Source organism: Dipteris shenzhenensis, chromosome 29 (assembly GCF_047967505.1).
Source record: "Dipteris shenzhenensis isolate YYH24624 ecotype China chromosome 29, Dip_SZ_1.0, whole genome shotgun sequence".
NCBI lineage: Eukaryota > Viridiplantae > Streptophyta > Polypodiopsida > Gleicheniales > Dipteridaceae > Dipteris > Dipteris shenzhenensis.
Window position 1 is genome coordinate 28,175,969 of NC_141624.1, and position 26,486 is coordinate 28,202,454.

Here is a 26,486-nt window from a genome sequence, read left to right on the forward strand (position 1 = left end):
TGCAATTTGAGACAGTGACATACCTCATCTGAGGTGGGAGAAGTGATCAGTACAGTCAGTACAGTCAGTACAGCAGTGTTTACAGCAGTCTGAGTGGTTTTGTCAGATAATTATGCACTGTTAAGCTCTTGTTGAGCAGCAGCAGCAGTCTGAAATTACTGTTTTTTATGCCTCTTTGAGCTCAGAACAGTTTGTCAGAAGGTACAGTACTTGCAGGGACATTTACTGTTTTGCTGCAGATTTACTGACAGTAAAAACAGCACTTTTGAGAGTGCTACTGGCTCTTGAATAGAGCAGACTTTTCTGAGAAATCAGAACTTTATTATTCAGTCCTTTTTACTTCCAGGGAGTCAGGTACTTTCCTCATCTGATATGGCATCAGGAGGAGGTGATTCTTCAATTCTGAACATAAAGAAACTGGAAGGAGCACATAACTATGCATTATGGGCAGAACAGTGCTTGAATGTTCTTCTGTTAAAGAAGATTGCTAAGCCCATAAGGGTAAAGGGTGTCAAGCCATCTGATATGGCAGCTGATGATTGGGAAGAGCTTGATTTGTCTGCGAGGGCAGCTATTATGCTCACTATTTCAGACACTCTTGTGTTCAATGTACAGGCTGAAAAGACCTCTTATGGTCTATGGCAGAGACTAGAGGAATTGTATGCCCAAAAGAGCTCAGCCAGTAAGGTTTATTGGCTGAAGAAGCTGGTCGATCTTCGCATGAAGGAAGGTACAGCTATGACCTCACACTTGAGTGAGTTCAATGCTATCTTTACACAGCTGATTGCACAGGGGTTGAATCTTGATGAGGAGTTCAAGGCCACTTTCTTGTTGTGTACCCTCCCTGAGAGTTGGGACACTTTCAAGACCACCCTGTCTAATTCGAATATTACTCTTATGTATGCTGATGTAGAGAGCTCTCTTCTTATGGAGGAGATGAGCAGGAAGAATAATGCGGGCAGCAAGTCTTCAAATGCTTTGCAGGTACAGGATAGAGGCAGGACTCAGCAGAAGGGGAAATCTGCTAATAAGTCCAAATCCCGTAGTCAGTCCCGTGGTAAAAAGGACATTGAATGCTTTTATTGTGGCAAGAAGGGACATGTGAAGTCGAAGTGCTTCAAGTTCATACGGGATCAGAAAGCCAAGAAGGCTGAAACACAGGATGCAGGAAATGCAAGCAAAGGCAAAGGCAAGGCCACGCTAGTTGAATTGGATGCAGTGAATATTGCAGCAGAGGACAGTGACAGTGACATACATGATGTTTTATGCTCTTCTGCTGTAATAGCACATGCTGTGGTTATTGATGGCCATGACATGCACACCTGGCTCTTAGATTCAGGTGCCTCTTTTCATGTTACACCTCACAGGGAGTGGTTTACTTCCTATACAGGTACTCATGGAGTTGTTCATCTTGGGAACAACTATGCATGTCAGATTGCAGGGATTGGCAGTATTCAGATAGTATTTCCTGATGGACAGTCATTTATGCTTGATGGTGTTCGCCATGTGCCGGAAATCAAGAAAAATCTGATTAGCACTGGCTTATTGGATGACAGTGGTTACCACACCACATTTGGGGATTCCAAATGGGTGATTACTGATGGCCAGACAGTAGTGGCTGAGGGTTTTAAGAGTGATACCTTGTACCCTCTTTATGTTTCCAGCGTGGGTAATCATGTTGTTGCCATAACCGAGCTGCCAAAGGTTTCATTGTGGCATAGCCGGTTGGGACACATGTCTGTTAAAGGAATGAAAGAACTGTCACGTTTGGGTTATCTGCCGTCTCTTTCATTTTCAGATTTGCCTACTTGTGATCATTGTATTTTTGGCAAGCATTCTGTGACTCCTCATAAAAGGAGAACTCCTCAGAATAGAGCACCACTTGATCTAGTGCACACTGATTTGTGTGAGATGCCACAGTTATCACTAGGGGGTGCCAAATATTTTATCACTTTCATTGATGATGCCACACGCAAGGTGTGGGTCTCTTTCTTGAAGCATAAGGGAGATGCCCTAGATGCTTTCAAGAGGTTTGTCGCTCAGGTTGAAAATCGGACAGGTCGTAGGCTGAAATGCCTCAGATCCGATAATGGGGGTGAGTATGTGTCACATGCTTTTGTGCAGTTTTGCCAAGCTAAGGGCATCAAACAGGAACTCACAGCCCCTCATAATGCATCTCAAAATGGTGCAAGTGAGCGGATGAATCGAACTGTTCAGGAAAAGGTTCGATGTATGTTGTCTTATGCTGCATTACCCCATGGCTTTTGGGCAGAAGCCGTGCAAACAGCAGTTCACATTATTAACAGGTCACCAAATAAGGCTTTGGAATTGAAAGTGCCAGAGGAGGTGTGGTCTGGCAAGCCACCCTCATATAAACACTTACGGGTATTTGGCTGCGAGTGCTTTGCTCATGTACGCAAAGATCTCCGCACCAAACTGGATCCAAAGTCTATCAGATGCATCTTTATGGGATATGGTGATGAAGGTGAAATGGGGTACAGATTATGGGATCCCGTTAAACGGAAAATTATACGCAGCAATGATGTCATCTTTAAAGAAGATTGTGTACACAAGGAACCCGTGCAACCTGTGGAATACAGGCGGGTTATTTATGATGATGTTGGACAGCAAAGAATGCCTATATATATGCAGCAGCAGGCTGCTGCAGATCACCCTGTTCAAGAGGGTATACAGGCTGATATTCAGCCAGAAAATTTTGCCAATAATGCACCACTGGATGTGCCAACAGATGGGGCTGTAGAACAGCCAGGTACGGTGGTACAGCCACCTGTTATGCATGAAGAACAGGCTGGACAGCAGCCTAATCCGGAACAGTTTGTTAGGAGGAGCACCCGTGCACAACGGCCTCCTGCCAGGTTTGTTCCCGGAGCCAATAATGTGGCTGATTTTGTCATGCTGACAGATTGTGGTGAGCCTTCCAGCTTCAAGGAAGCTATGGGAAGAACAGAGAAAAAGAAGTGGGAGAAAGCCATGCAGTCAGAAATGGACTCTCTACTTCAGAATGATACATGGGACTTGGTGCAGTTACCTGCAGGCAGGAAAGTTTTGCCATGTAAGTGGGTTTACAAAGTCAAAGTGGATTCAAATGCTTTACCGAGGTATAAGGCCAGATTGGTTGCCAAGGGATTCAAGCAGGAGAAGGGCATTGACTTTGATGAGATCTTTTCCCCTGTAGTCAAGATGACTACTTTGAGAGCAGTGTTGGCTCTTGTTGCTCATGCTGACATGGATTTATGTCAGATGGATGTGAAGACAGCTTTTCTTCACGGAGATCTCCATGATGAGATCTATATGAGTCAGCCAGAGGGATATGCTGTTAAAGGGAAAGAGCAGCTTGTGTGTAAGCTCAAAAGGAGCTTGTATGGACTCAAGCAGGCGCCAAGAGAATGGTACAAGAAGTTTGATGCATTCATGCAGTCCCAAGGGTATCATAGGTGTGAGACCGATCATTGCTTGTACACCAAACGGGCCAAGGATGGCAGTTTGATGCTACTCATTCTATATGTGGATGACATGCTTATTGCCAGTAAATCTCAGCATGAGATTAGTGCTTTGAAGAAACAACTGCATAAGTCTTTTGACATGAAAGACTTGGGTGATGCAAATCATATTCTTGGCATGCGTATTACTCGTGACAGGTCCAAGGGACTTTTGTTTCTGTCACAGAGAGAGTACATTGACAAAGTACTGCAGAGGTTTAAAATGGAAGGGGGGAAGTCCATTAGTACCCCGTTGCCTCCACATTTAAAACTCAGCAGTAAGGACAGCCCCAGATCACATGATGATAAGGCTGAAATGGCCAAGGTTCCGTATGCATCTGCAGTTGGATCTTTGATGTATGCCATGGTTGCCACTCGTCCGGATATTGCTTTTGCGGTGGGAGTCATCAGCAGGTATATGGCAAATCCAGGCAAGCGGCATTGGGAAGCAGTGAAAGGTGTCTTGAGGTACCTCAAAGGTACCAAAGACTTGTGCATATGCTATGGTAGGCAGGATGCATTGGTGCATGGTTTTACAGATTCAGACTATGCAGGGAATGCAGATAACCGGAAGTCTACTACCGGTTATATTTTCACATTTGCAGGAGGTGCTATATCATGGGTATCTCGGTTGCAGAAATGCGTTGCACTGTCAACCACAGAAGCTGAATATGTTGCAGCCACTGAGGCTTGCAAGGAAGCAATATGGCTTACTCGGCTGGTGGGAGATTTGGGCATTACAGGAGATATGCCAGTTTTGCATTGTGATAGTCAGAGTGCTATCATGTTGGCAAAGAATCCGGTCTTTCATCAAAAGACCAAGCACATAGAAGTGAAATATCATTTCATCAGGGAGGTACTGGAAGACAAGCGTCTTGAGCTTGTGAAAGTACATACTGATGATAATCCTGCAGATTTGCTCACTAAGAGCTTGCCTACAGAGCGGTTTGCCCATTGCCGCCACATCATGGGATTAGGATGAGACCATTCTTATTTTATGGTCCTGTATACAGTAACTGTATATTGCTGTATTTTTATTCTTTACTCCCCTTTAGGCACATTGGCCTTTAGGTGGGAGGTTGTTGGGGTAAAGGCACATTGCCTACCCTTATATTAAAGAATTAAAGTTAGGACACCTATGACTGTCTTAAGACAGTCATAGGGTAAACCTAATCCTAATAAAAACTTAAGTGAGTTTGTGGTGTGGCTCACTCATCACTTCACACCCGCACTTGTGTCTCTCTCACTCTCACTCTCTCTTCTGCTCCCCTTTCAACTCGACTTCCCCCTCTCACCAACTTGACCTAAGACTGAGAGACTGACTTACGTAGCTTGTGCCTGATTGTCGCTGGACAAGGGCTCACAAAGAGATCACAGCATACGACCAAATCTCCTATTAGGGAACTATTACGCACTTGGCCAATGTGTCACTTTGCACGCAAGTGCAGGGGTGCATGTGACATTCCCTCCTTAACTTGGCAGTAGGTTCATTGCTTCCAAGTAGTCCGCCGTATGGGACCTAGTGCTGCCTTTATGGGGCCTAGGGCTGCCATTAATGGCTGCCTTTATGGGGCCAAGGGACCAGCCAACCAGCCCCAAAAGCCCTATAAATAGGGGGCTTCCAAGCCCTCTTTCCTCATTCAGTTCTCCCAGCACTTCAGCCTCCTACAGCTCCTCCTCAGCCCCCTCTGAACAGCCTGACACTCACCCCTACTGGCCCTCTGACCAGCCTCAGCTTTTGGCATTCAGCCCTTTGGGAAGGCTTTCACGCAGCGCATCAGACGGGGAGTCGGGACAGGGAACGGAGTAAGGTTTGGGGTCTGTTTCAGCAGCTCTTTTCAGTTATCTCTTACAGTTTTACACAGCTCATTCTCAGCTCTTTATTTCAGTCATCTCTCAGCTCTCTTATAGGATCTCTCACTCCTAGCTTTCACTCTCTCACTCACACAGTAACCCTGCATTCCGGTGGACAGCACAGCCTCTCGCTTGCCTTGTAGAAGCGTCCTACATCGTCGGTGTGGACAGCCTCAAGGTCTCGGTATTGGTCGTTGTTGCCTCTCAGGTCTTTGGGTTTGCTCTGCGTGTGCACAGTGAGCTCTTCACAAGCATGTTCCGTGCTCGTTCGAAGAGTGTTCTTTGTATTTCTCAGTTCTCCAAGTATAAAGCAAATTCTCCCCTGATTGGGGGAGGGGGCCCTCAGTGGGTATAGGGACCCAATCGGTTGTCGACTCTACTCTCTCTCTACCCTCATCTCCTTTCTCTCTTTATGGTGTACAACGTTAATTCCTCGCTAAAGGTTTAAAGAAAATCTTGCTGTGAATTACACGATCAGATTACCGTTGCATGTTACACGGGATGTGCTGCCCACATAGCAGCCCATGTGCTGTCCATGTGGCAGCCCTGTTTTTTTTGTTAGTCATGTCCATGTGGCAGGCTCAAACACTGCCCACATGTCAACCAACCTACACTGGTCCAGCTCCCCCTTCCACTCCTCATTCAGAGGCTCACAAATGAGGAAGTGACCATCTATACTCCAACAAGGGCTCACCTCATCACACAGAGCTCCAAGCCCTAGGTATTGCACACAAGGTTATTTGGGCAAGCATGGCTTTGTAGGAGCATCCACAGGAAGATTGTGCACCATACAAGCATGGATCCTCATACCCATCTTGCTTTACAGTGATAACATGATGTTGATCTCAGAGTCCCATCCTATTTTATGCCGATGATGTGGTGCTGAACTCCGATACAACAAAGGACTTGCAGGGACACCTCTCAACTCCACAGACATTTTATGATAATTGAGACGTGGAAGTCAACCTTGGCAAAACAAAAGTGATGATATCCAATGGCACTGATGCCCACCTCCACATGAATCTTTCACTAGAACATGAGACCCGATTGAGAAAACTCAGCATCAAACCAGCAGCCCAGGCCCATCTGACCAGAGGACATGCATCATTGGCTGGACACAATGCTTCCAAGGTCGATTTCAGCATGTCAACAGAGGATGACCAATGGACCAAATTCAAACAATTGCAGCTCATGATGCTATCATGCACAATCTGAGGAAAATTACACTCCCCACGATATCATCACAAGAATTTGAAGCCACATTCTTCAATATATACAGGTTTACTGTGAACATGCACACAGCAAACGAGGAGCTCACTTTGAATAGATTAGTAGGTGGCTTGGAGCCTCACTTTAGAGGAAAAATATTAAATCTTTTTCCTAACAGCACAACAGAGATAGAAAAAGAGAGATCCTTCGCAAGTTATTACCTCTATTAAGCACAGATAGACCAAGACAAGGGTATGCAGATTTTAGGCTAGAAAAGAATGCAGCAGGCATCTTTCGACAAACATGGATTAACCAGTTACCAAGAGCAAAGACTCAAACCAGTAAGGCAGACCATTGTCACTAGTATCGGAATAGAGACACTCTGAGACAGCAGGTCCAGCATCTTTAGTGAAAAGATTCAAACATACCACAGCAATTCACCAAACATCATCACATGGAAAAGAAGCATTACCAATTTGATGCAGAGTAAGTTGCCACTGAATCACTTTTTTTTCTTGTAATGTTTTCCCAGCAGCCCCTCTTTTGTTCTCTTGGGAATCCAAAGTGTGACCCTTCACAGGTGCACTGCGGTGCAGTTTCCCTACTTGCCCTATGCCAACATGAGGACCTTCCAGTTCTCTGACAGGCCCCTCAACAGCTGATTGTATCTGCTGAACAGTATCATTATCTCCCCTCAGCTCATCCTGTCGTAATAGAGACAAAAGTGACCTAGGTAGCACATCTCGTTTACTAAAGTCATCCCTGACAACTTGGGTGCCAAGGCTTGGCTCATTCCAATCTCCCTGCCTTTGTTGATGATTGTCAATTGCACTACCATTTTCATTGATTCGAGGCACTGTTACCACCACTCCACTGCCAACAGAGGAGTCCAAGGCTTGGCATTTTGCCTTAAGTTGAAAATATCTCTCTCTGCATCAAGAAGAGAATGTAGTTAGCATGTAGCTCAACTTGCCGTGTCTTATAACCAACCATTTATGCTGATCTACAGTTCCTGACATCAGTACAACTTGACTAATAAACAAAGACATGTCATAAATTGAATCTATACTATGACTTATGTTTATGTTTGATCTAATTGTCATATGTATACAAAACAAAGCAAAATAGCATTTACATAATATGGTCACCTGGGAAATCTGAGATTGTTTTACTTTTTGTAATTTTTTTAACAAGAACAAAGCACAATCTTTCAAATCAGTATATTCCGTAATGCCTTCCAGACACATCAACAAGTTAGATCCGGGAAGAATCGCATTACACATTCCACTTCCCATGCTCATTAGGCCTCTTAAAGGACAAGACATTGCATGTCAAACTTTTGCCTTTAGTGGGAAGGAACCCTTGAGTGCTTCCCTTGAATCAAAGGATTGGCAAGTGCCAAGAATCCAAAGATGCTTGGAATTCCAACACAACATTGTCTTTAACCACAACGTTGTGTTTACACAGATGCTAGACAACTCCAAGAAAATGAACTAGATCACAGGATGCAACATTGTCAAGCGGATTTTTCAAATGAAAATCAATGTGAAACTAGACATACAACTGCAAATATCTAATATCATCTTTTGTAGATTGCCTGTAGCCCTTGTTGCTACCATGTGTGCCTTGTCAAGTATTTTTTAGCAATGTTCCAAAATTTCCTTGATGTAGGTACTTGCTTTGCTTGTTGCTCAAAAAGGCATTGGATATTTTGAGGTGTTAAACTTTGTACAATGTATTTCTCTCTAACTTTTGAGGGAGAGAGAGAAAGAGAGAGAGAGAGAGAGAGAGAGAGAGAGAGAGAGGCTTGAAGAAGGAGATCAAAGTAGATTGTGGATAAGGAGTCAAAAAATACATGCCTACGAAATGAGTAGGAGTGGGGCTTTTATAGTCCTTCCCCAAATCCTCCTAATTAGCCCTGCTCTTTAAGGAAAGAAAAAAGAGGGTGGAAGGCGGGGGGGGGGGGGGGGGGGGAGAAGGGGATGGAGTGAGCTGGGGTGTGCAGCCCTCTGGCTCCCCTACTGCCAACCCCACTAACTCAGCATAAATTGCCATACAGCCATCCCTTCCCAAGGAATTTCGCACTCAAAATTACATGTGGTGGCTGTCCAAATGAGGATGTAAGACCGCAAAGCTGCTCATCAATCCATCAAGAGTGGGATGCTCTAGCAAAAGGCTTTCCGAAAACACATAACATGCACCAAAATGTAGAGGATGTGGCCCTCCTCATCCATAATTCATAGTTTAAACAAGACTTGCACACATTGGCCCACAAGTTGTTTCAACAGTGAAACATGAACGATGCCATGGATTTTTTAAAGTGGGTGGTAGCTCGAACTAGTAGGCAACTTCCCCAATTCTACAATAACCCTGCCAAGGCCATGTTAAGCCAGGCAATCTCCAATTCTCGAGTACAGGATAAACAGGTACAAACACCACTGGTGACTCTCCGAACCTTGTCAAAGAAACCCCGGATCGGAGGCAAAAATCCACAAACAAAGATCTGTCAAAAGCCCCGGTTCAGAGGTCAAACAAAATAAAAAAATTATTGAAAAAGTTTTTTTTGGACTGACCAAATCTGGCCGACCAGATTGACCTGGTCGGTCAAATCTGACCAGGTCGGTCAACCTGTTGGTTGACCGACTCAAAGCCCCTTCCTATTTAAAGGGAGGGGGGGGGCAAGGTATTCAGGCATCTCCTCTCTTCCAGCTCCAGAGGTACCTGCACACCCTGAGCCACTTCTCCCTCCTGGCTGCCTCCTCTGCTGCCCCTCCTTTCTGTTCCAGATCTGCCCTCCTTTCTGCTCCAGATCTGCCCTCTTTTCTGCTCCAGATCTGCCCCTCCTTTCTGCTCCAGATCTGCCCTCTTTTCTGCTCCAGATCTGCCTTCCTTTCTGCTTCAGTTCTGCCCTCCTTTCTGCATCAGATCTGCTCCAATTTCTGCTCCAGATCTGCCTTCTTTTAGCTTCAGATCTGTCCCAACTCCTGCTCCAGATCTGCCCTCAACTTCTGCTCCAGATCTACCTCCAACTTCCGCTCCAGATTATGTTCTTTCTATTCCAAATCTGCAGCAACCCCTGCATCAGTTTGCTGTCTCAGATTTGGTTCAGTTCCAACTTGTGGAGCTAGTGCAGAAGTCCACTACAGTTGTCAAGACTGACGTTTGCTTCCTCCAGAGCTTCTCTCATATCTTCACTTGTACTGAGTTCCGTTTGTGATATATATATCTTCTTCAGCCATTAATTGTCTTCAGTATTTTTTTATTTGTCTCCAAGTATTTTCTTTATATGGTATCAGAGCCAGGTGTGCCAATCGACACCTAAGCCTTGATCTGGAAAGCTTGGAAGATAAATCATCACCTGAAGATGTCTTCTCCCTCTTCCCCGAAGCGATCTCAGCCTGAATCAACCTCTATTCAATCACCACCTTCAACATATGTTGAGAGAGAGTCTGCAAGGATTGAAGGTGATGAATACCTCTCCAGAAATGGAAGGAACTTGAAGCAGGTACCCGCACACCGCGTGCCTCTACCTCTCCACGGTTCTCTCCAATACGTCAACAAGGACCTCTATTCAACTCAAAAGAAGCTGAGCAACATCTCAAGTTCGGTGCCAACGAAGAACAAGTATCCCCTGACGAAAGAGGACAGGCCGGCATGAGAACATTGGATTATTCGACAGTGCCTATTCCACAAGAATCAGTGCAAGGTATGTTGCCCTATTCCCTTAGTGCAACTCCATCTGTTATGCAAGGCATAGGAACAAGTAATCACGAGGACACAGATCCATACATGCATGTGAACACTCGCAGACGAGAAAGGAGAAATGCGTCTGACAATGAGTTTGCTTTCGGTTCACATTCTTCCCTCCCTCCCATCCCTGTCATCTCTTCCGCTGCCATCTTTCCTCCAGTGGCTTCTCATCCTCCTCCTTCTCCCATGCCACTGGATTCCTATAGTTTATTTCCCTCTATCTCTCCCGCTGCCTCTTTTTCACCTCTCATGTCTTATCCCGCCTCTCATATTCATCCCTCCCCCTCAGGACCTTTTCCAAATTCTTTTATTCCTCCGGTGATGCCGCCTCTCCCTTCTTCTCACTCTGCTTCTATTCCAAATTCTCTTCTGCCTCCACAAGTTGCTTCTCCCTATCATTCTCTTTCTTCCCCTCACCCTGTCTCTGCAACAGCCAAACATGCTTTCACTGATATGACTCGTTTTAACGGGTCTAATTATACCACATGGTCAAATCTCATGCGCCATGTGCTTGATTCTCAAGACCTATGGGAACTCGTTCAAGGTACCGAATCGCCACCTGATCCTCATGTTTATCCTCCTCAGTTAGTTCGTTCGTGGCGACATCGTAATACCACTGCCATTGTTGAAATTATGCAAGGACTTTTACCTGAATTTCACTCTCAATTACAGCATTTTGATCTTGCCTCTGAGCGATGGGCACATCTCACTGACCGCTGTGCAGCTCGAGATCGTACTCGTCGCATCAATCTTGACCATGATCTCCAACAATTCCAGATTCTTGCTGACGATGATCTCAAGGTTAAACTAGCAGAGTACCGGCGGTTAGTTGCTGAATTTGCGACAACTGGTCCTTCCAAATCCGAGGATGACCAAGTTATTTTCCTTTTAAATAAACTTCCGCCCAAGTATTTCAGTTTTATGCAACAAATCATTTCTCAACCTTCTCTTCCTACTTTTCATGAGTTTGAATGTCAACTTTTGCGTTATGCTCGTCTTTACTCTTAGGTCCACCAAAAACATAGCATTCTTGCTTCAGAGGGGGCTCTTCTCTCCGGGATTCCAAAAGATCAACCTAGCTCAGGAAAGCCCTCTCCTACTCCTAACCCCTCTAGTAGTAAACCCGCCTGGCACTCCCTTCCCAAAAAGAATAGGTTTTGTCAGCATTGCCAGAGAGTTGGACATATTGACGATGAATGTCGCTCCAAAGCCAAAGGTCTTCTTCCTCAGCCCCCCACCACGACTCCTCAACTCCCTACCACGACTCCTCAACCACCCCGTTGGACTCCACGGCCCCCTACCAGCCACCTCGTTGGCGTCCTAGGGGTGGTCCTCCTCCTCCTCCTTCGAAATCTCTGGAGACCCCAGGGCCATGTCACTAATCACTTCACTCCATCTCCTCCCTTTATAACTCCTGAAGGTCTGTCTGACTGGTCCACCGGAGATTCTCTAGACTTCACTTCTCAAGCCTTGATCCATATCACCGAGCTTGACTCCTCCTCTCCCTTATCTGGGTCAGCTTTTCATACTCTTCCATGTGGCTCTAAATCTTCTTGGATTGTGGATAGTGGAGCCACTCATCATATGACCCCTCATCCTGATCTCTTCATTTCTCGCCAACCGGCGACAGGGGGAGTCCATTGTGGCAATAACTCTGTTGCTACTATTCATGGTGTTGGTTCAATAACTTTTGATACTGACAAAGGTCCCAATCTTGCTCAATTGGATCAAGTGTTTTATGTCCCCCAGGGGTCATCTTCTTTCTGTTCATCAACTTTGCCTCCTTGGTCGCACAATGCTATTTACAAAGATGCATGTTGACATCATAGATGAGTCCTCGGGACGCCTTCTAGCTCGAGGTGATGCTCAACCTAATGGTCTGTACTTTATAACTCAATTTCTTGCGACTCCCTCCTATTGCGGTTCTGAGTTTCATCGGCTTTATGGTAATCCTACCCTGAAAGATCCAACTGACACAGAACGATTATGGCATTATCGTCTGGGACATTTGTCTTATGACTCTTTATATGAAATGTCTCGAGATCATCTAGTTGATGGCCTACCTAAATTATCGCGCGCTAAAGATATTTGTCATCCCTGTCAATTGGTAAACAAAGCCGAACTCCTTTTCCTTCTCATTCCACTTCTCGAGCCAGTGAGATTTTGCGTCTAAGTCACCTCGATATTAGTGGCAAATCTCCTGTTCCTTCCCTCAATGGTTCACATTATTTCTTCTTAATTGTGGATGATTACTCTCGCTATCAATGGGTGTTTTTCATGAAAGAGAAATCCGACACTTTTTCTTTCTTTGCTACTTGGGCTCGCTTGGTTATGAACCAAACGGGAAAGTCTATTGGGATTGCTCGTAGTGATAATGGTGGTGAATTCATTTCCCATGAATTCACTCAATTCCTTCAAGAGCATGGTATCCAACGCCATCTTACATCTCCAAATTCGCCTTCCCAAAATACTCGTGTCGAACGGAGACAACGTACTGTCATGAACATGGCCCATTCCATGCTTTTTGCAGCCGAGTTGCCTGAACGTCTCTGGCCAGAAGCCGTCAATACTTCTGTCTATATCCTTAATCGTTGTCCTACTCAACCCATCCTGAACATGACGCCTTTTGAGGCCTTCTATGGCTATCGTCCTTCTATTTCTCATCTTCGCATCTTTGGCTGCCGCGCGTACACTCATACTCCCAATGATACTCGCAGTAAACTCGAACCTCGTGCTGAACTTTTTCTTCTAGTTGGCTACTCGGCAAAAGCCAAAGCTTATCGATTATTTGATCCTCGTACAAACAAAGTTTTGGTTCGCCGAGATGTGGTCTTCGATGAAAGAGAAGTGCTAAAAAATTCCTTATTCTCTCTCCTGATGACGTATCTACTCCAGTTCCCTCCGATAATTCTCCACCTGAAATTCCTTCCTCTCCTCCCGAAACATCTCTCTCCCCACCCATTGCTTCTCCTCACGACCCGCTACCACGCTGGTATCGCCAAACTATGAAGGATTCCGGGATTATTCCTATCGAACTTCCTCCTTCTGGTCCTCGCCGCTCTACTCAAATAACTTCTTCTACTACCACTGCCTCTTTTTTTACAACGGCCTATATCATACATTCTGAACCTGCCACTTGGCAGGAAGCAGTTAAAAATCCTGCGTGCCATCGTGCTATGAAACAGGAGCTTGAAAGTATTGATCGCAATCAAACCTGGATCTTGGTCAATCGACCCACTCACAAAAAGGTCATCGGAACCAAGTGGATCTTCCGAACAAAACTCAAAGCCGATGGAACATTGGACAAATACAAAGCCCGCTTAGTAGTGCAAGGATTCCGCCAAAAACATGGTATCGATTATGAGAAAACCTTTGCCCCTACTGCTCGGTTAACTTCCTTTCGTCTTCTTCTCGCTCTAGCTGCTCATCACCACTGGACTATCTATCAAATGGATGTCAAGAGTGCCTTTCTCAATGGCTACCTTGATGAAGAAGTCTATGTGACTCCCCCACCACGTTTTTCTCCTCCTGGCCATGAAAATAAGATTTTCCGTCTCCGCAAATCTCTTTATGGGCTTAAACAAGCACCTCGATCATGGTTCCACCGGATAGACACCTTCCTCAAAACTAATGGTTTTCATTCTACTCCCTTTGATCCAAATTTATATATCCATCATTCGTCAGAGGGGGTCTGCTTTATTTTACTCTATGTCGATGATCTTTTGCTTTTAGGCTCCACTCCCACTACACTTCAATACATTAAAACTCAACTCAGCATCACTTTTGAAATGACTAATCTCGGTCGGCTCTCCTATTTCTTAGGCATGGAAGTTGTACAACATTCTAGTGGTATTTTTGTTTCTCAACAGAAATATGCTCTTCAACTCCTTGATCAAATCATTCCTCATGAGCCTAAGCTGGCTGCCACTCCCTTAGATCCCACCGTAAAGCTCTCAAAAGACTTGGAGTCTCCTCCCTTTGATGAACATCTCTATCGCCAGGTTGTTGGCAAACTCCTCTGGCTCCTTCACACTCGTCCTGATCTTGCTTACTCCGTCTCTATTCTCAGTCAGTATTTTAATGAACCCAAGCTCACTCATTGGCATGCGTGTATTCGTATCTTGCGGTTCATTCGTGGTACTTACTCTTATGGTTTACATTTCAGACCAGGACTAACCCTACAGGGATACACTGATTCCGACTGGGCTGGTGACCCAGACAATCGTCGTTCTCATGGCGGCTATATTTTCTCGTTTGGCTCGGCACCTGTTTCTTGGTCTAGCCGTAAACAAGAAACTGTTGCTGGTTCTTCTACTGAGGCTGAATACCGGGCCTTGTATGATTGTACCACAGAGGCCATATATCTCCAACAGTTTTTGGCAGAGCTACACTTTCCTTGTACTGAACCCACGATCCTCTACGTCGACAACAAAAGTGCCATTGCTCTCGCAGGCAATCCCATTTTTTCCAACCGCACCAAACATGTCGGTGTTCACTTTCATTTTACTCGCGAGCAAGTGGAATTAGGTACTATTCGGTTGATCTATGTTCCAGCTGCCGATAATCATGCTGATATTCTTACCAAGCCGGTGAATCGCCCTACTCTTCAGCATCTCTGCCCACGGTTGGGGATTGGTTTACCTCCTCCTTCTTCTTAGCAGTTTTTTTTTTTCTTTTTGTGTACTTAAGGAAGTGAACAAATCCCCTGCGAGGGCACTCCTTCAAGTCTTTCTTTTTTTTGTACCATCATCTGGGCATTTAGTGAAGATGAAAACCTACTTTGTAGGCATCTCCATCTAAATGAAAACCCTTTATTCCCAAAAAAAAAAAAAAAAAAGAAAAAAGGCTGATGAAGATGATAGATCACTCATGGAACGCCTCTTTGCTTCTCCTGTCTACATTGGACATTGAGAGGGGGTGTTAAGCCAGGCAATCTCCAATTCTCGAGGACATGATAAACAGGTACAAACACCACTGGTGACTCTCCGAACCCTGTCAAAGAAACCCCGGATCGGAGGCAAAAATCCACAAATAAAGATCTGTCAAAAGCCCCGGTTCAGAGGTCAAACAAAATAAAAAAATTATTAAAAAAGTTTTTTTTGGACTGACCAAATCTGGCCGACCAGATTGACCTGGTCGGTCAAATCTGACCAGGTCGGTCAACCTGTTGGTTGACCGACTCAAAGCCCCTTCCTATTTAAAGGGGGGGGGGGCGGGGGGGGCAAGGTATTCAGGCATCTCCTCTCTTCCAGCTCCAGAGGTACCTGCACACCCTGAGCCACTTCTGCCTCCTGGCTGCCTCCTCTGCTGCCTCAACTTCTGCCTCCTGGCTGCCTCCTCTGCTGCCCCTCCTTTCTGCTCCAGATCTGCCCTCCTTTCTGCTCCAGATCTGCCCTCTTTTCTGCTCCAGATCTGCCCCTCCTTTCTGCTCCAGATCTGCCCTCTTTTCTGCTCCAGATCTGCCTTCCTTTCTGCTTCAGTTCTGCCCTCCTTTCTGCATCAGATCTGCTCCAATTTCTGCTCCAGATCTGCCTTCTTTTAGCTTCAGATCTGTCCCAACTCCTGCTCCAGATCTGCCCTCAACTTCTGCTCCAGATCTACCTCCAACTTCCGCTCCAGATTATGTTCTTTCTATTCCAAATCTGCAGCAACCCCTGCATCAGTTTGCTGTCTCAGATTTGGTTCAGTTCCAACTTGTGGAGCTAGTGCAGAAGTCCACTACAGTTGTCAGGACTGACGTTTGCTTCCTCCAGAGCTTCTCTCATATCTTCACTTGTACTGAGTTCCGTTTGTGATATATATATCTTCTTCAGCCATTAATTGTCTTCAGTATTTTTTTATTTGTCTCCAAGTATTTTCTTTATAGGCCATAATAGCTATGAGCCAATCTAGTGTTGGTGTTTCCCTTCAAGAAAGCATATCTATTCTTGAGGAATCATAAGTCAACACAACCCCCTTTTAAACTTCCGATACCTCCTACTTTCATTCGCATACTTCTTTTGCTTTGACTGGGCATCTGGAATGTTCTTTTTGGCCCATTACAAAGAGCATCCAAAAAGTACTACAGGCTGTCGTCAAAGACAGCATATAATGGAGTCGCTTCAATGGCAACATGACAGCATGAAAGAGAACCCCTCCTTTTAAAATGAAGGCCTTCCAACACCTACTTAATACAATGTTGAAGATGGAGGCTAGATAGGGTGCTTCAAGAAGTGACTTAGAAATGGCAAGAAGCAGGAAAGAGGGAGAAGAGCTTAGTGGCTCTAATACCATGGTGAGAATTAGATGAGAGTGCTCAACAAGGAGAAGAATGCTCGCAAGGGGAAAGGAGAGGACCACACAAGAGGAGATAGAGTCAACATATCAAGATCATATTGAGTGTCAGCCTTATCAAATGGAAGGCTACTATGTGATCCACACAAACCACAAAGGTACCACCTATTCTATAGGCTACAAAGTCCTCCACATCCTCATCCAAATCATATCTAATAGTTACATCCATGTAGATTAACACACTCCAATCATCTTGATATACAAATATCATACCCATACAAGGTCCAACATCCCCCTCTTCCCGCTCTCTCTCTCTAAGAAGTCCTCCAAAACCTCCAACCCTCTAGATAATTCCCTCTATCTCATTTACACAAAATCTTAATTTCTTAAACATAACCGCTCTTACCCCCCCCCCGGGCGAAATGCGACCCTGCACAAACACAAGTGATTTCGTAGCTCGAGCTCCCATAACCCGATTGACATGAAACAGGTCACCTTAAGAGGCTTTTGTGACACCCCAACTCCCTCTAGGCTCCATAGCAAAGGTGGATTTATTAAATTTCATGGCACGGCATCACACACTAGTGTATTAAAAAAGTGTTTCTAGATGGTCTTTACTTAATTTTTCACCTAGCAGTAGTTTCATCCATAAAGAGGAGAAGATCCTAACCCAAGGAGATGAAGATGTCCTTCCCATTCAGCTTATCAGCCCCACTCAAGTGAAGCAAGCCTTAAAAGGGACATGACTTGCCATTTTATCTATCTAAAGCATGGGGAGCAAAATTCAACTTGAAGAAAAGAAAAGGCATAAATTCCTTCAAACATATGATGATCATTTGTTGATAATTCTACCTTTGTTAAGCCCATTGGTTCATTCCATTGAGCTAGGACACCTCCATGTAGAGCTCCTAACCGGAAGAATTGCCTTGAGAATAGGCTCGCGGCTGTCACGCCCTAGCCTTGCATCCTAGCTTCGTTGCTTCATCGCCATTCGAGTGGGGCGGTCCTTGAGCTTCCTGTTCAACATCGCCCCCCTGGCCCCCCCCTCCAACACTTTTCCTTTTATTCACTCTGCCTAGCCCTGCTTTCAAGTATTTTTGAAGCTGCTTCTTTCTTTTTCTCGCCGATCAAACCCCTAGGCAGCCGACGACGGAGGGCCTTCCACTCCTGTCGAGTCCCATAGTTCCCAAGAGTTTCGGAAATGGGGAAACAAAAACGGGCGGGAAACGGTGTTTCGGAGTTTTGGGCACCTAAAGAAACGGTGGAAACGGAGTTTTGGTTTTTAAGGTTAATAAAATATATATTATATATGTAATTATAATTAATACATATGTCATACAACAAGGCCCGAGAGGAGAGCTGAGAGCAAGGGCTGAGGAGAGCAAGGAGAAGAGGGCAACGGCTGAAGAGAGCAAGGAGGAGAGGAGAGCATGAAGGAGAGGTTGGAGAGGAGAGCAAAAGGAGAGGAGAGGGCAAGGGCTGAGGAGAGCAAGGAGGATATGCTAGAGAGGAGAGCAAGGAGGAGGGGCAGCAAGCTGAGAGAGGGGTTGTAGGATGAGAGGAGAGGCTAGAGAGGGAGAGCAAAAACTGCCCTACCTGCCGATTGTTGGAATCGGAGTCCTAGTGTGTGTGGTCCTAGAGTCCTAGGAGTGTCCTACAGTTGTGTGAGTGTGAAGAGTCTTGAGGCCACTTGTGCCACCTCATGTGGTAGGTGTGATTCCTCCCCTAGATTATAGGATCTAGATTCTCTTGTGTGTGACCTCATCTATGAGGTGTCTGTGTGGGAAGATAAGGCTTGCCCGGCCTATAAAAGAGGCTATGTACTTGCTGTGATTAATCAATCAATCAACATCAGTTCGTGCCTCAGCTCTTTGTCTCTAATCATGTGTCTCTCACCCTCTCCCCATTTTCAACAGTTGGTATCAGAGCAGGTCTTCCCTGACTGAGCCTTGCCTCACCCACGGCCAATCCTTTAGTCAGCTCCGAAGCCTCTTCATCGACCTACAAGAAGATCGTACAACCCATTGCAAATCAGCCGTATAGCCTATACGGCTTGACTGCCGTATGTTTTGTCCTGCTTGCCTACCGTTCGTACTGATGGGCCATACTGTCACAGCTGCTGCATGAAGGAGCCGATCTACATCGACATGTGCTACTAATACTCACGCTGGATGTGCTGCCCATTATCTTCCTGAAGATGTTGCGCACCATTATCTCTAGTTACTGCCCGACATATCCTTTGAAGTTGCATCGCTTATCTACAGCTGTTCATCGTGTATCTCTTGGGCTGATCTCCTGAGTACAGGTAGCGAGGTAGGCAAAGGTTTTCTACGTGGCTGCTCTGCATTTGCATTCTTCCCACGCTTTCCTCTGCAAACTACCCAATTCGTGATTACCTAATTTGCAAGCTGGAGTCTAGATTCTGATCTAATGGGGTTCCTCTTTCTCTATTTGGAGCTACGCTGTTGATTTTCTTCAAACGCCTCACTCGCAATCTGCTCACGCCTTCTGCAAACAGTCCGTCTGAGATATTCTGCCTACTCTCATGCTCACACTTTTCCTGCTGCATATCTGAGCCCAAAACCCAAAATTGCGCTTTTCAAGAATTTTGCCTCATTTTGGGTGAATTTGTTGGGGCTTTTATGGTCTGAAGCTTCCCTAGTATTGCTAGAACACTATGCTTTAGGAAATTTTGAAAAGCCCCAATTTTCTGCAAACCCTAATTTTGCAGCAACCCTAACCCAAAAATTTAGGGCTTTTCTGTCCTGTGTCTTCCTTTGGCATAATTGAAGCTTCTACCATGTAAAATTTGGGCCTTTTTTGAAATTTGAGTAAACATTGTAAGGGATTTAGACACTGGCTGTAATAACAACTAAGACCTTCCCACCAATGGATAGCATAAAAAACTCCTTGTTCATCGAGAAATTCTCAGGGAGCAATTTCCCAACTTGGCAGACGAAACTCCGGCTTCTTCTTATGCGAGAAGGCATATGGAATATCACCAATGGCAAGGAGCCAAAACCCCAAAGTGATGATGCTAGAATCAGTTGGTGGGAGAACCAAAATGATAAAGCAATGGCTATCATTGGCCTAGCTTTAGCTGACAACCTTATCCACCATGTGGATTTTGATAAGACTGCAAATGACGTTTGGGAAAAATTAGAGAATTTGTTTGGAAATAAGATCAATAATTCCAAAGTATTTCTCAAACAAAAACTCTTCAAGCTCAAGATGAAGGAAACTGAAACCCTCAATGAACACTTGAGCAATCTTGGGTCAATTCTCCAACAATTATCCGCCATCCGAGCCATTGTTGAAGATGATGATCAAGTTGCTGTACTTCTCTCAAGTATTGAAGACATTTCCAAGTACAATGAGATCCTTGCTATCCTAAGAGTCAGCCGCAATATGAGCTTTAAGGATATGGTAGCTCATCTCATTGATGAGGACCGTAGGCTTACAGAGAAAGCAGAATCTTCCTTTGAATCTGGCAAAGCATTCTTTCTCAAGAATAAGCCCAAGAAGAAAGGAAAACCTCTTAAATGTAATTACTGTCAGAAACTTGGCCATCTAGAGGATCGTTGCTTCAAGAAGATGGCAAAGGTACAAGCCAAAGAACATGCCAATCTGGTTGCGGAGCAGAGCGAGGACGAAGACGATGAAGCTACACCTTCTGGACCTGAGGAACAAGCCTGCACTGCTGCTGTTTCTGGTCTATCCCTCCATGAGGTGATAGATGAAGAGTGGGCTTTCTAGAGTCATGTGTGTTAGGTACTCTGCCTTGGGTAGTCCCCCTAAAATGATGTAATAATTTGTCATTTTGTGTGCCTTGTCCTATAAAAGGCTCCACTTATTTCCATGTACCCAGTTAGGAGACAGGGGGGTTGTTATGTCTTTCCTTTATCAGGCCTGGCCGAGTTCCAAGATGTTGGTGTACTCCCTAGACCTATGAGTTGGTCATGCATCCATGCTCAGATTTGAGTCTCTGATCACGTTGACACCTAAGCCATGAGAGTGCTTGGTTCAACCTCTGAATTATGCTCAGCTGTTAGCCTCTGAAATTGCCTGGGATGCACAGTCTGGAAGATGTCATAGTTTCTCACCCTAGCTCCGAAGGGGGGTTTGTTGGAATCGGAGTCCTAGTGTGTGTGGTCCTAGAGTCCTAGGAGTGTCCTACAGTTGTGTGAGTGTGAAGAGTCTTGAGGCCACTTGTGCCACCTCATGTGGTAGGTGTGATTCCTCCCCTAGATTATAGGATCTAGATTCTCTTGTGTGTGACCTCATCTATGAGGTGTCTGTGTGGGAAGATAAGGCTTGCCCAACCTATAAAAGAGGCTATGTACTTGCTGTGATTAATCAATCAATCAACATCAGTTCGTGCCTCAGCTCTTTGTCTCCAATCATGTGTCTCTCACCCTCTCCCCATTTTCAACACCGATGGGGTTGTAACTTCTTACTCGGTGGTTGAGGCGGGTGTGTGTGTGTGTGTGTGTGCTGGTACTTTTGCTTCTATAGCTGAGCATTGGTGTCTACAAGCTCTTACATTGCTGCTCTACATACGTTTCAGTTGGAGAAGTGAAAGGAAAGCATGGAGCTGAACACAAAACAAGAGAATGCTTATAGAATGAAGAAGGGTGAGGTCCATATGTAGGCACCTCTACATGAGCCACCAAGCTCCACAATCATCTCTTCAATCAGCTCCTAGAATCTCTCAATCAGCCTATGTGGCATCTACCACCACCTAACAGTGCTTATGGGCACCTAACTGTGCCTCTAGCACACACACATAGAACCCAAGGTGTGCTTGGGGCATATACCTTGAGATATCCCATCAGTTTCCTTGGATAAATTCCAAAGGCACTGCAAAAGCACAAAACCCACACACACACACACACACACACACAAAAAGGCCTGTCCGAAACGCCGTTTTGGGTTTCAGAAATGGCGAACCGTTTCGGGTGCCCATAAATGCTGTTTCTGGGCACTATGTTGTCGACACATTGGTTCAAGGTTTTTTTGGGAGCACTTCTATCGAATCCAGTTCGCATACAGCTTTCAACGCATGCCAAGGATTAATTTTTGCCTTTCCCTTTTCTCACTCCAAGCGGTTTAAGCTTTCTCTTCACATTTTGCTCCCTCGACGGTACGAGCTTTCACTAGTTTGCTCCCTCGTAGTTTGGCACTTGTTCTTCACACTCGAGGAAAGTGGGTAGGGGGTGGGAGCGGGCAGGGCGGGGGGACCTTGGCCCCGTAGGCGCATCTTGCTCGAGGAAAATCAGGTTCACCCTATGCAAGTCTGAGTGGTTTTTTTTTTTTTTTGGGGGGGGGGGGGGGGGGGGGGTTCCATTGAATTGTAGTGAGGGTTTGGATCGACTTCATCTCCCACCTTATGTGCAGGGTTTTGTTGGGGGTTTTCTATGGAGGCTTGGGATGGAGAACACTCTCCCTCCTTTGCTATAATGCTTGTACTTCGGTACTGCATCATTTTGAAAAAAAGATTTGCCTTAAAATTTATCAACAAAGTTGCAAAGCCTTTGAATAAGCGATTGATTCAAAGCCTAGGACTTCTTGGTTTGGAGCTTGTAAGCACCGTTCTATTAGAATGTGCATCAATTATAGAGCTCTTAATCAATTGCCTCTTAAGAACCACTCTCTGATTCCAAGGGTGGGTGATCTACTTGATATGCTGGAAGGACTGCTCAACAACTTAGATCTTGAATCTAGGTATGATCAACTAAGACTAACAGAAGAAGACAGAGGATTACCAAAAAGCGAGTGAGGAAAAGTGAGCAAACCAAAAAAAGCGGGCGACCAAAAAAAACAATCAAAACAAAACAATAATAGATTGCAAATCCCCTATTTTAGTAGCAAAAATATCTAAGTTCTTCAAGACTCCATGAGAGAGTTGGACCTATGTCATTGCCAAGGCATCATTAGTAAAGACACACCCTTTCTTTGCTCACTTTTTCTCGTTAACTTTTTTGTAATCCTCCATAATCAAGTTCTCTCTCCCCACCAACATAAGTGAGATCATCAATGTCAAAAGTTTCCTAGGACTCCTTCAATGGAATAGACCACATTACATCATGTGCAAATGCTTGGTTTTTAAAATTCTATTCACTCTTGGAACAAAACCCATGTTTTTGTGTTTCCAAAAACATCCCTTCCTAATGACTCACTCTTATATCCCACCACTCCAACAAAATCTAAAAAGTACATCCCTTTCTTTAAAATTAATTAAATTCCAAAACAAATCAATCTTTGCTTATAGAAATCAATAGTAGAGGCCAATATAGACAACATATTGACATAGTCCCGATTAGGTAAGCTTTGTTGCAAACAACCTGAGTTTTGTACCTTCTCATCAACAAATGGAAAACACCTACATTCGTGCAACTGCAAATTTAAAAAACTCTTCACACCCCTGCAAGGATTGAACTAAATTGCAGGTATCTTCTCTCAGAACAATTTAACAGATAGTTAATGATGATTGACATCAGAAAATGAAATCAAGACAGTTCCAAAGGTATGTATGACCAAGGATATAAAACTTACAAAACAAGCTTCTCTGAAATACATTGGAGTTAATTGGGATATGATACATCTGAGTATACACATTAAAATAAAAATGTCAAGTATTACAGATCCAGTCATAAACAAGGTTGGATGAACCAAAACCATGAAAGCACGGGCCATTTCTCCAATGGGCGCCTTAGGAATAATGAAAAATCACAGCAATTTAAACTCTAGCAGAATACTTTAGTACTGTTAAGCTAGTAAGCCTTCCATTAAAGAATTGACCTTGTCACCTGCGAGATTTGCGCAGAGCTGCACGTTCGGCATAATTGCTATCAGCAGCAAAGCACCCAAGAAGAAACTCCCATACTTCTCCCCTTATTGATGGATGAACACCCTGGTTTTACAACATGTTGCAATATTTTTAAAAAGGGACCTCCTGTTAATATAAAATTTAAGTATTCTAACAAAGTAGCTGAATCTCTTCCAAAGTCTCTCTTAGAAACAAAACTGGAACTCGGGTTTTAAAACTCATGCATTGAGATGCATATTTGACTAGAAAGCAGGTAAAATCAAGTGTTGAAGATATATAAAACTGACATTTACAAACTTGATAGACTGAGGCCTACCTGGCACCAGGCACGGTTCATCCTAAGGTTGGTTGGCTGAAGCTAGAGAGGATTATTGGAAGTTGCCTGATGACCTCAATTTTACATATTCATACCTTACAACACATGGTGATAATTAACAGTAGAAGAGAATGTCATTTCATGGGTAGGGTATGTACATTACATCCCTGCCCTTCTTGCAAAATTCTGATGTTATGCGGAAATAAGGTGAGCTACCAGGAACTCCAGGTTGGTTTAAAACTATGCCAATCATAATGGCTCTTTTTCTTACCAGCCCAGCAGTTAATGATTTAACAAGCCATTATGATGTTATTAAAGTCAATTGAAGACCCACTAAGAAGTAGAGTCACCATAAACCTTTCGGTTTCAAAATACCTTTCAGGCGTTTTGTCTAAAATGCCTTAATATTTTTCCCAACGGTTTGCCTAAAATGCATTTACATGCACACGCACCATTTGATACAGACTGGCTATTAGATTGCACTGACCTCAAGTCCATTTCGATAAAACATCGGCCTCCTCAAGCTCATCCCACAAATCATCAAACCTAAGGATTGGAACTTAGTTTCTTGTTGCCTTATTGAGATCTTTGTACTCCATCACATCCTATATGATCCATCCTTCCTATTCACCAAAATAGCTAGGGAAACTAACGAAATGAAATCCCTCAAGCAAGCGCTACTTCCTGTCTCTCCACCCTAGAGAGTCCATATAGGGCTTTTTTGACTGGCTCGCTGCCAGGCTCCTTATTTTAATGTCTTAAACATAGTGTCAAGGTGCTGCCACATTTACTCCTCCTCTCTTGTCTATCATCCCAAGACAACCAGCAGGCAAAGCAGTTATTCTGTTGCAAATAATGGCTGGGTCAACAGCTCTCTTTGGAGTTAACTCACAAGGCATATCCACAAAAATAGTTGCTTATTCTGAAAATAGGTTTTGCACATTGATGATGAACACCCTCAACATAGGTATACTACTTATTCGTGACTGGCCAATTGTAGTGGTATAAAGTATTTTGTTCTCGGCCAATTGCATTTCACACCTTGCAACAAGTGATTCTTTAATGTGACACGTTGATAGTCGTGACATTCAAATTCCTAGATACCACAGCCACATCAATCGGTCTTATGGGTTAGGGTCATTGTCCAAGACCCTACTATTTCAGATGACCACATCATGCTACAACGACCCGATGGGTCCTTCCTTCGCCAGAGATTTGAGGTTGCAGGTTGGCAGGACCAGTGCAGGATTTGCAGATCCTCGGGGCACTTCGCCAGAGATTGCCCAGAGAAGAAAAAGAGGCCCAGAAAGCAACCAGCTCATACTAGCTTACGACAGAGAGCAAGAGCAGGACTTACTGCTCAACAGGCACTGCCTCAGACATGCCCCCCCCCCCTCCAAGGGCTACTCGAGTCCCTCCTGCACCCCGCACCACCTCTAGCCCACGGTGGGTTCCGGTCGCGGTTAGGCCCTCTACTTCAGATCACACATCCACCGCTTCAGAGGCTACCCCCTTGGAGCCTCGGGAGGAGACTAGTTTCAAGGAGACAGAGAATCCTACCCCACCATTAAAGCTCGTATGCTACCCGTCAACAACTTCAACTCTGAATATGTAGTCAACCTCTATGGTTGCAAACCAAACATCACATTGATAAACAAATGGCTCCATGCACTGTCGACCAATATGAAAATAAGTCTGATATTTATCTTGTCTTTGACACTGAGTGTCCAAGTGTAAGAATCCTAGATTTACTATATTTAGAAATGTGCTAAGGAACAGAAAGATCCCTAACTTGCAGTAGAATGTCTTGCATTTCTTGAACCAGTTGATCAGCTAGGGCCACTTGATGTTGAAGTACAAAATTCGTTGGTACAATCGGAGTGTGTCCATAAGCTGCTTGAAATGGAGTCATGCTGATGGCACTATGGAAAGAGTTATTATAAGCAAACTCAAGGAGTGGTAGATACTCTTCCCAAGCTGCTAGACGTGACTCAATATAATGTCGAAGCGTTTCTTCCAGAACTTGGTTGACTCTTTCGGTCTGGCCATTTGATTCTGGGTGGTAGGCTGAACTGAACAGTAGAGTTGTACCCAAAGATTCGAACAGTGAAATCCAATAGTGACTGGTTAACTTAGGATCTCTGTCAGATACGATATTCTTGAGCAATCCATGGTGTCAAAGGATGTGTTGTATGAAGAGTTTGGCGATGTCTGAAGCCTGTGCACTTCTTTTGCAAGCAACAAAGTATGCCATTTTGGACAATCGATCAACAATGACCATAATCTGAGTGTTACCTCTAGAGGATCGTGGTAGTGTTGTAATGAAATCCATGGAAATACTTTCCCACCTTTCAGTTGGGACTGGAAGAGGCTGGAGAAGTCCTGCTGGAAGTCGTCGGCTTGCTTTCATTTGTTGACAAGATAAGCAAGATGTAACCATTTTGATGACGTCGCTTTTCATCTAAGTCTTGTTGATGCCTCGATGGAGAGCATAAGGAACTACATGATGCTCTTTTAACAAAAGACGTCGAACATCCTTGTCATGTGGTACATAGACGCGATCTTGATAATAAAGAAGGTCGTCCGTATAAGAATAGGATGAGAAAATCTTCTGTTCGGAAGTCGAAGGTTGATCTTTTGAAAGAACTTGTACTGCTGTGCCGAAGTCTTTATCATTGAAATACTTTCCTTTGAATGAATTCGAAACATCCACAGATAATGTAGAGATTACCATAGCTAATGCTAGAGTTAACCT

At 44.5% G+C, this 26,486-nt stretch overlaps 1 protein-coding gene across 3 annotated transcripts in view; it reads right to left on the reverse strand.

Moving 5' to 3' along the window:
* Positions 1-26,486, reverse strand: part of LOC147882668 (rab GTPase-activating protein 22-like) — a 71,969-nt gene that overhangs the window by 37,095 nt on the left and 8,388 nt on the right. For all 3 annotated transcript variants that reach the window (XM_087400388.1, XM_087400387.1, XM_087400386.1), the window contains 2 exons: positions 23,396-23,499; positions 7,036-7,493 (listed from right to left, as the gene is read on the reverse strand). In XM_087400388.1, coding sequence (XP_087256514.1) covers positions 7,036-7,493; positions 23,396-23,499 — 562 coding nt within the window. The remainder of the gene's footprint in view (positions 1-7,035; positions 7,494-23,395; positions 23,500-26,486) is intronic.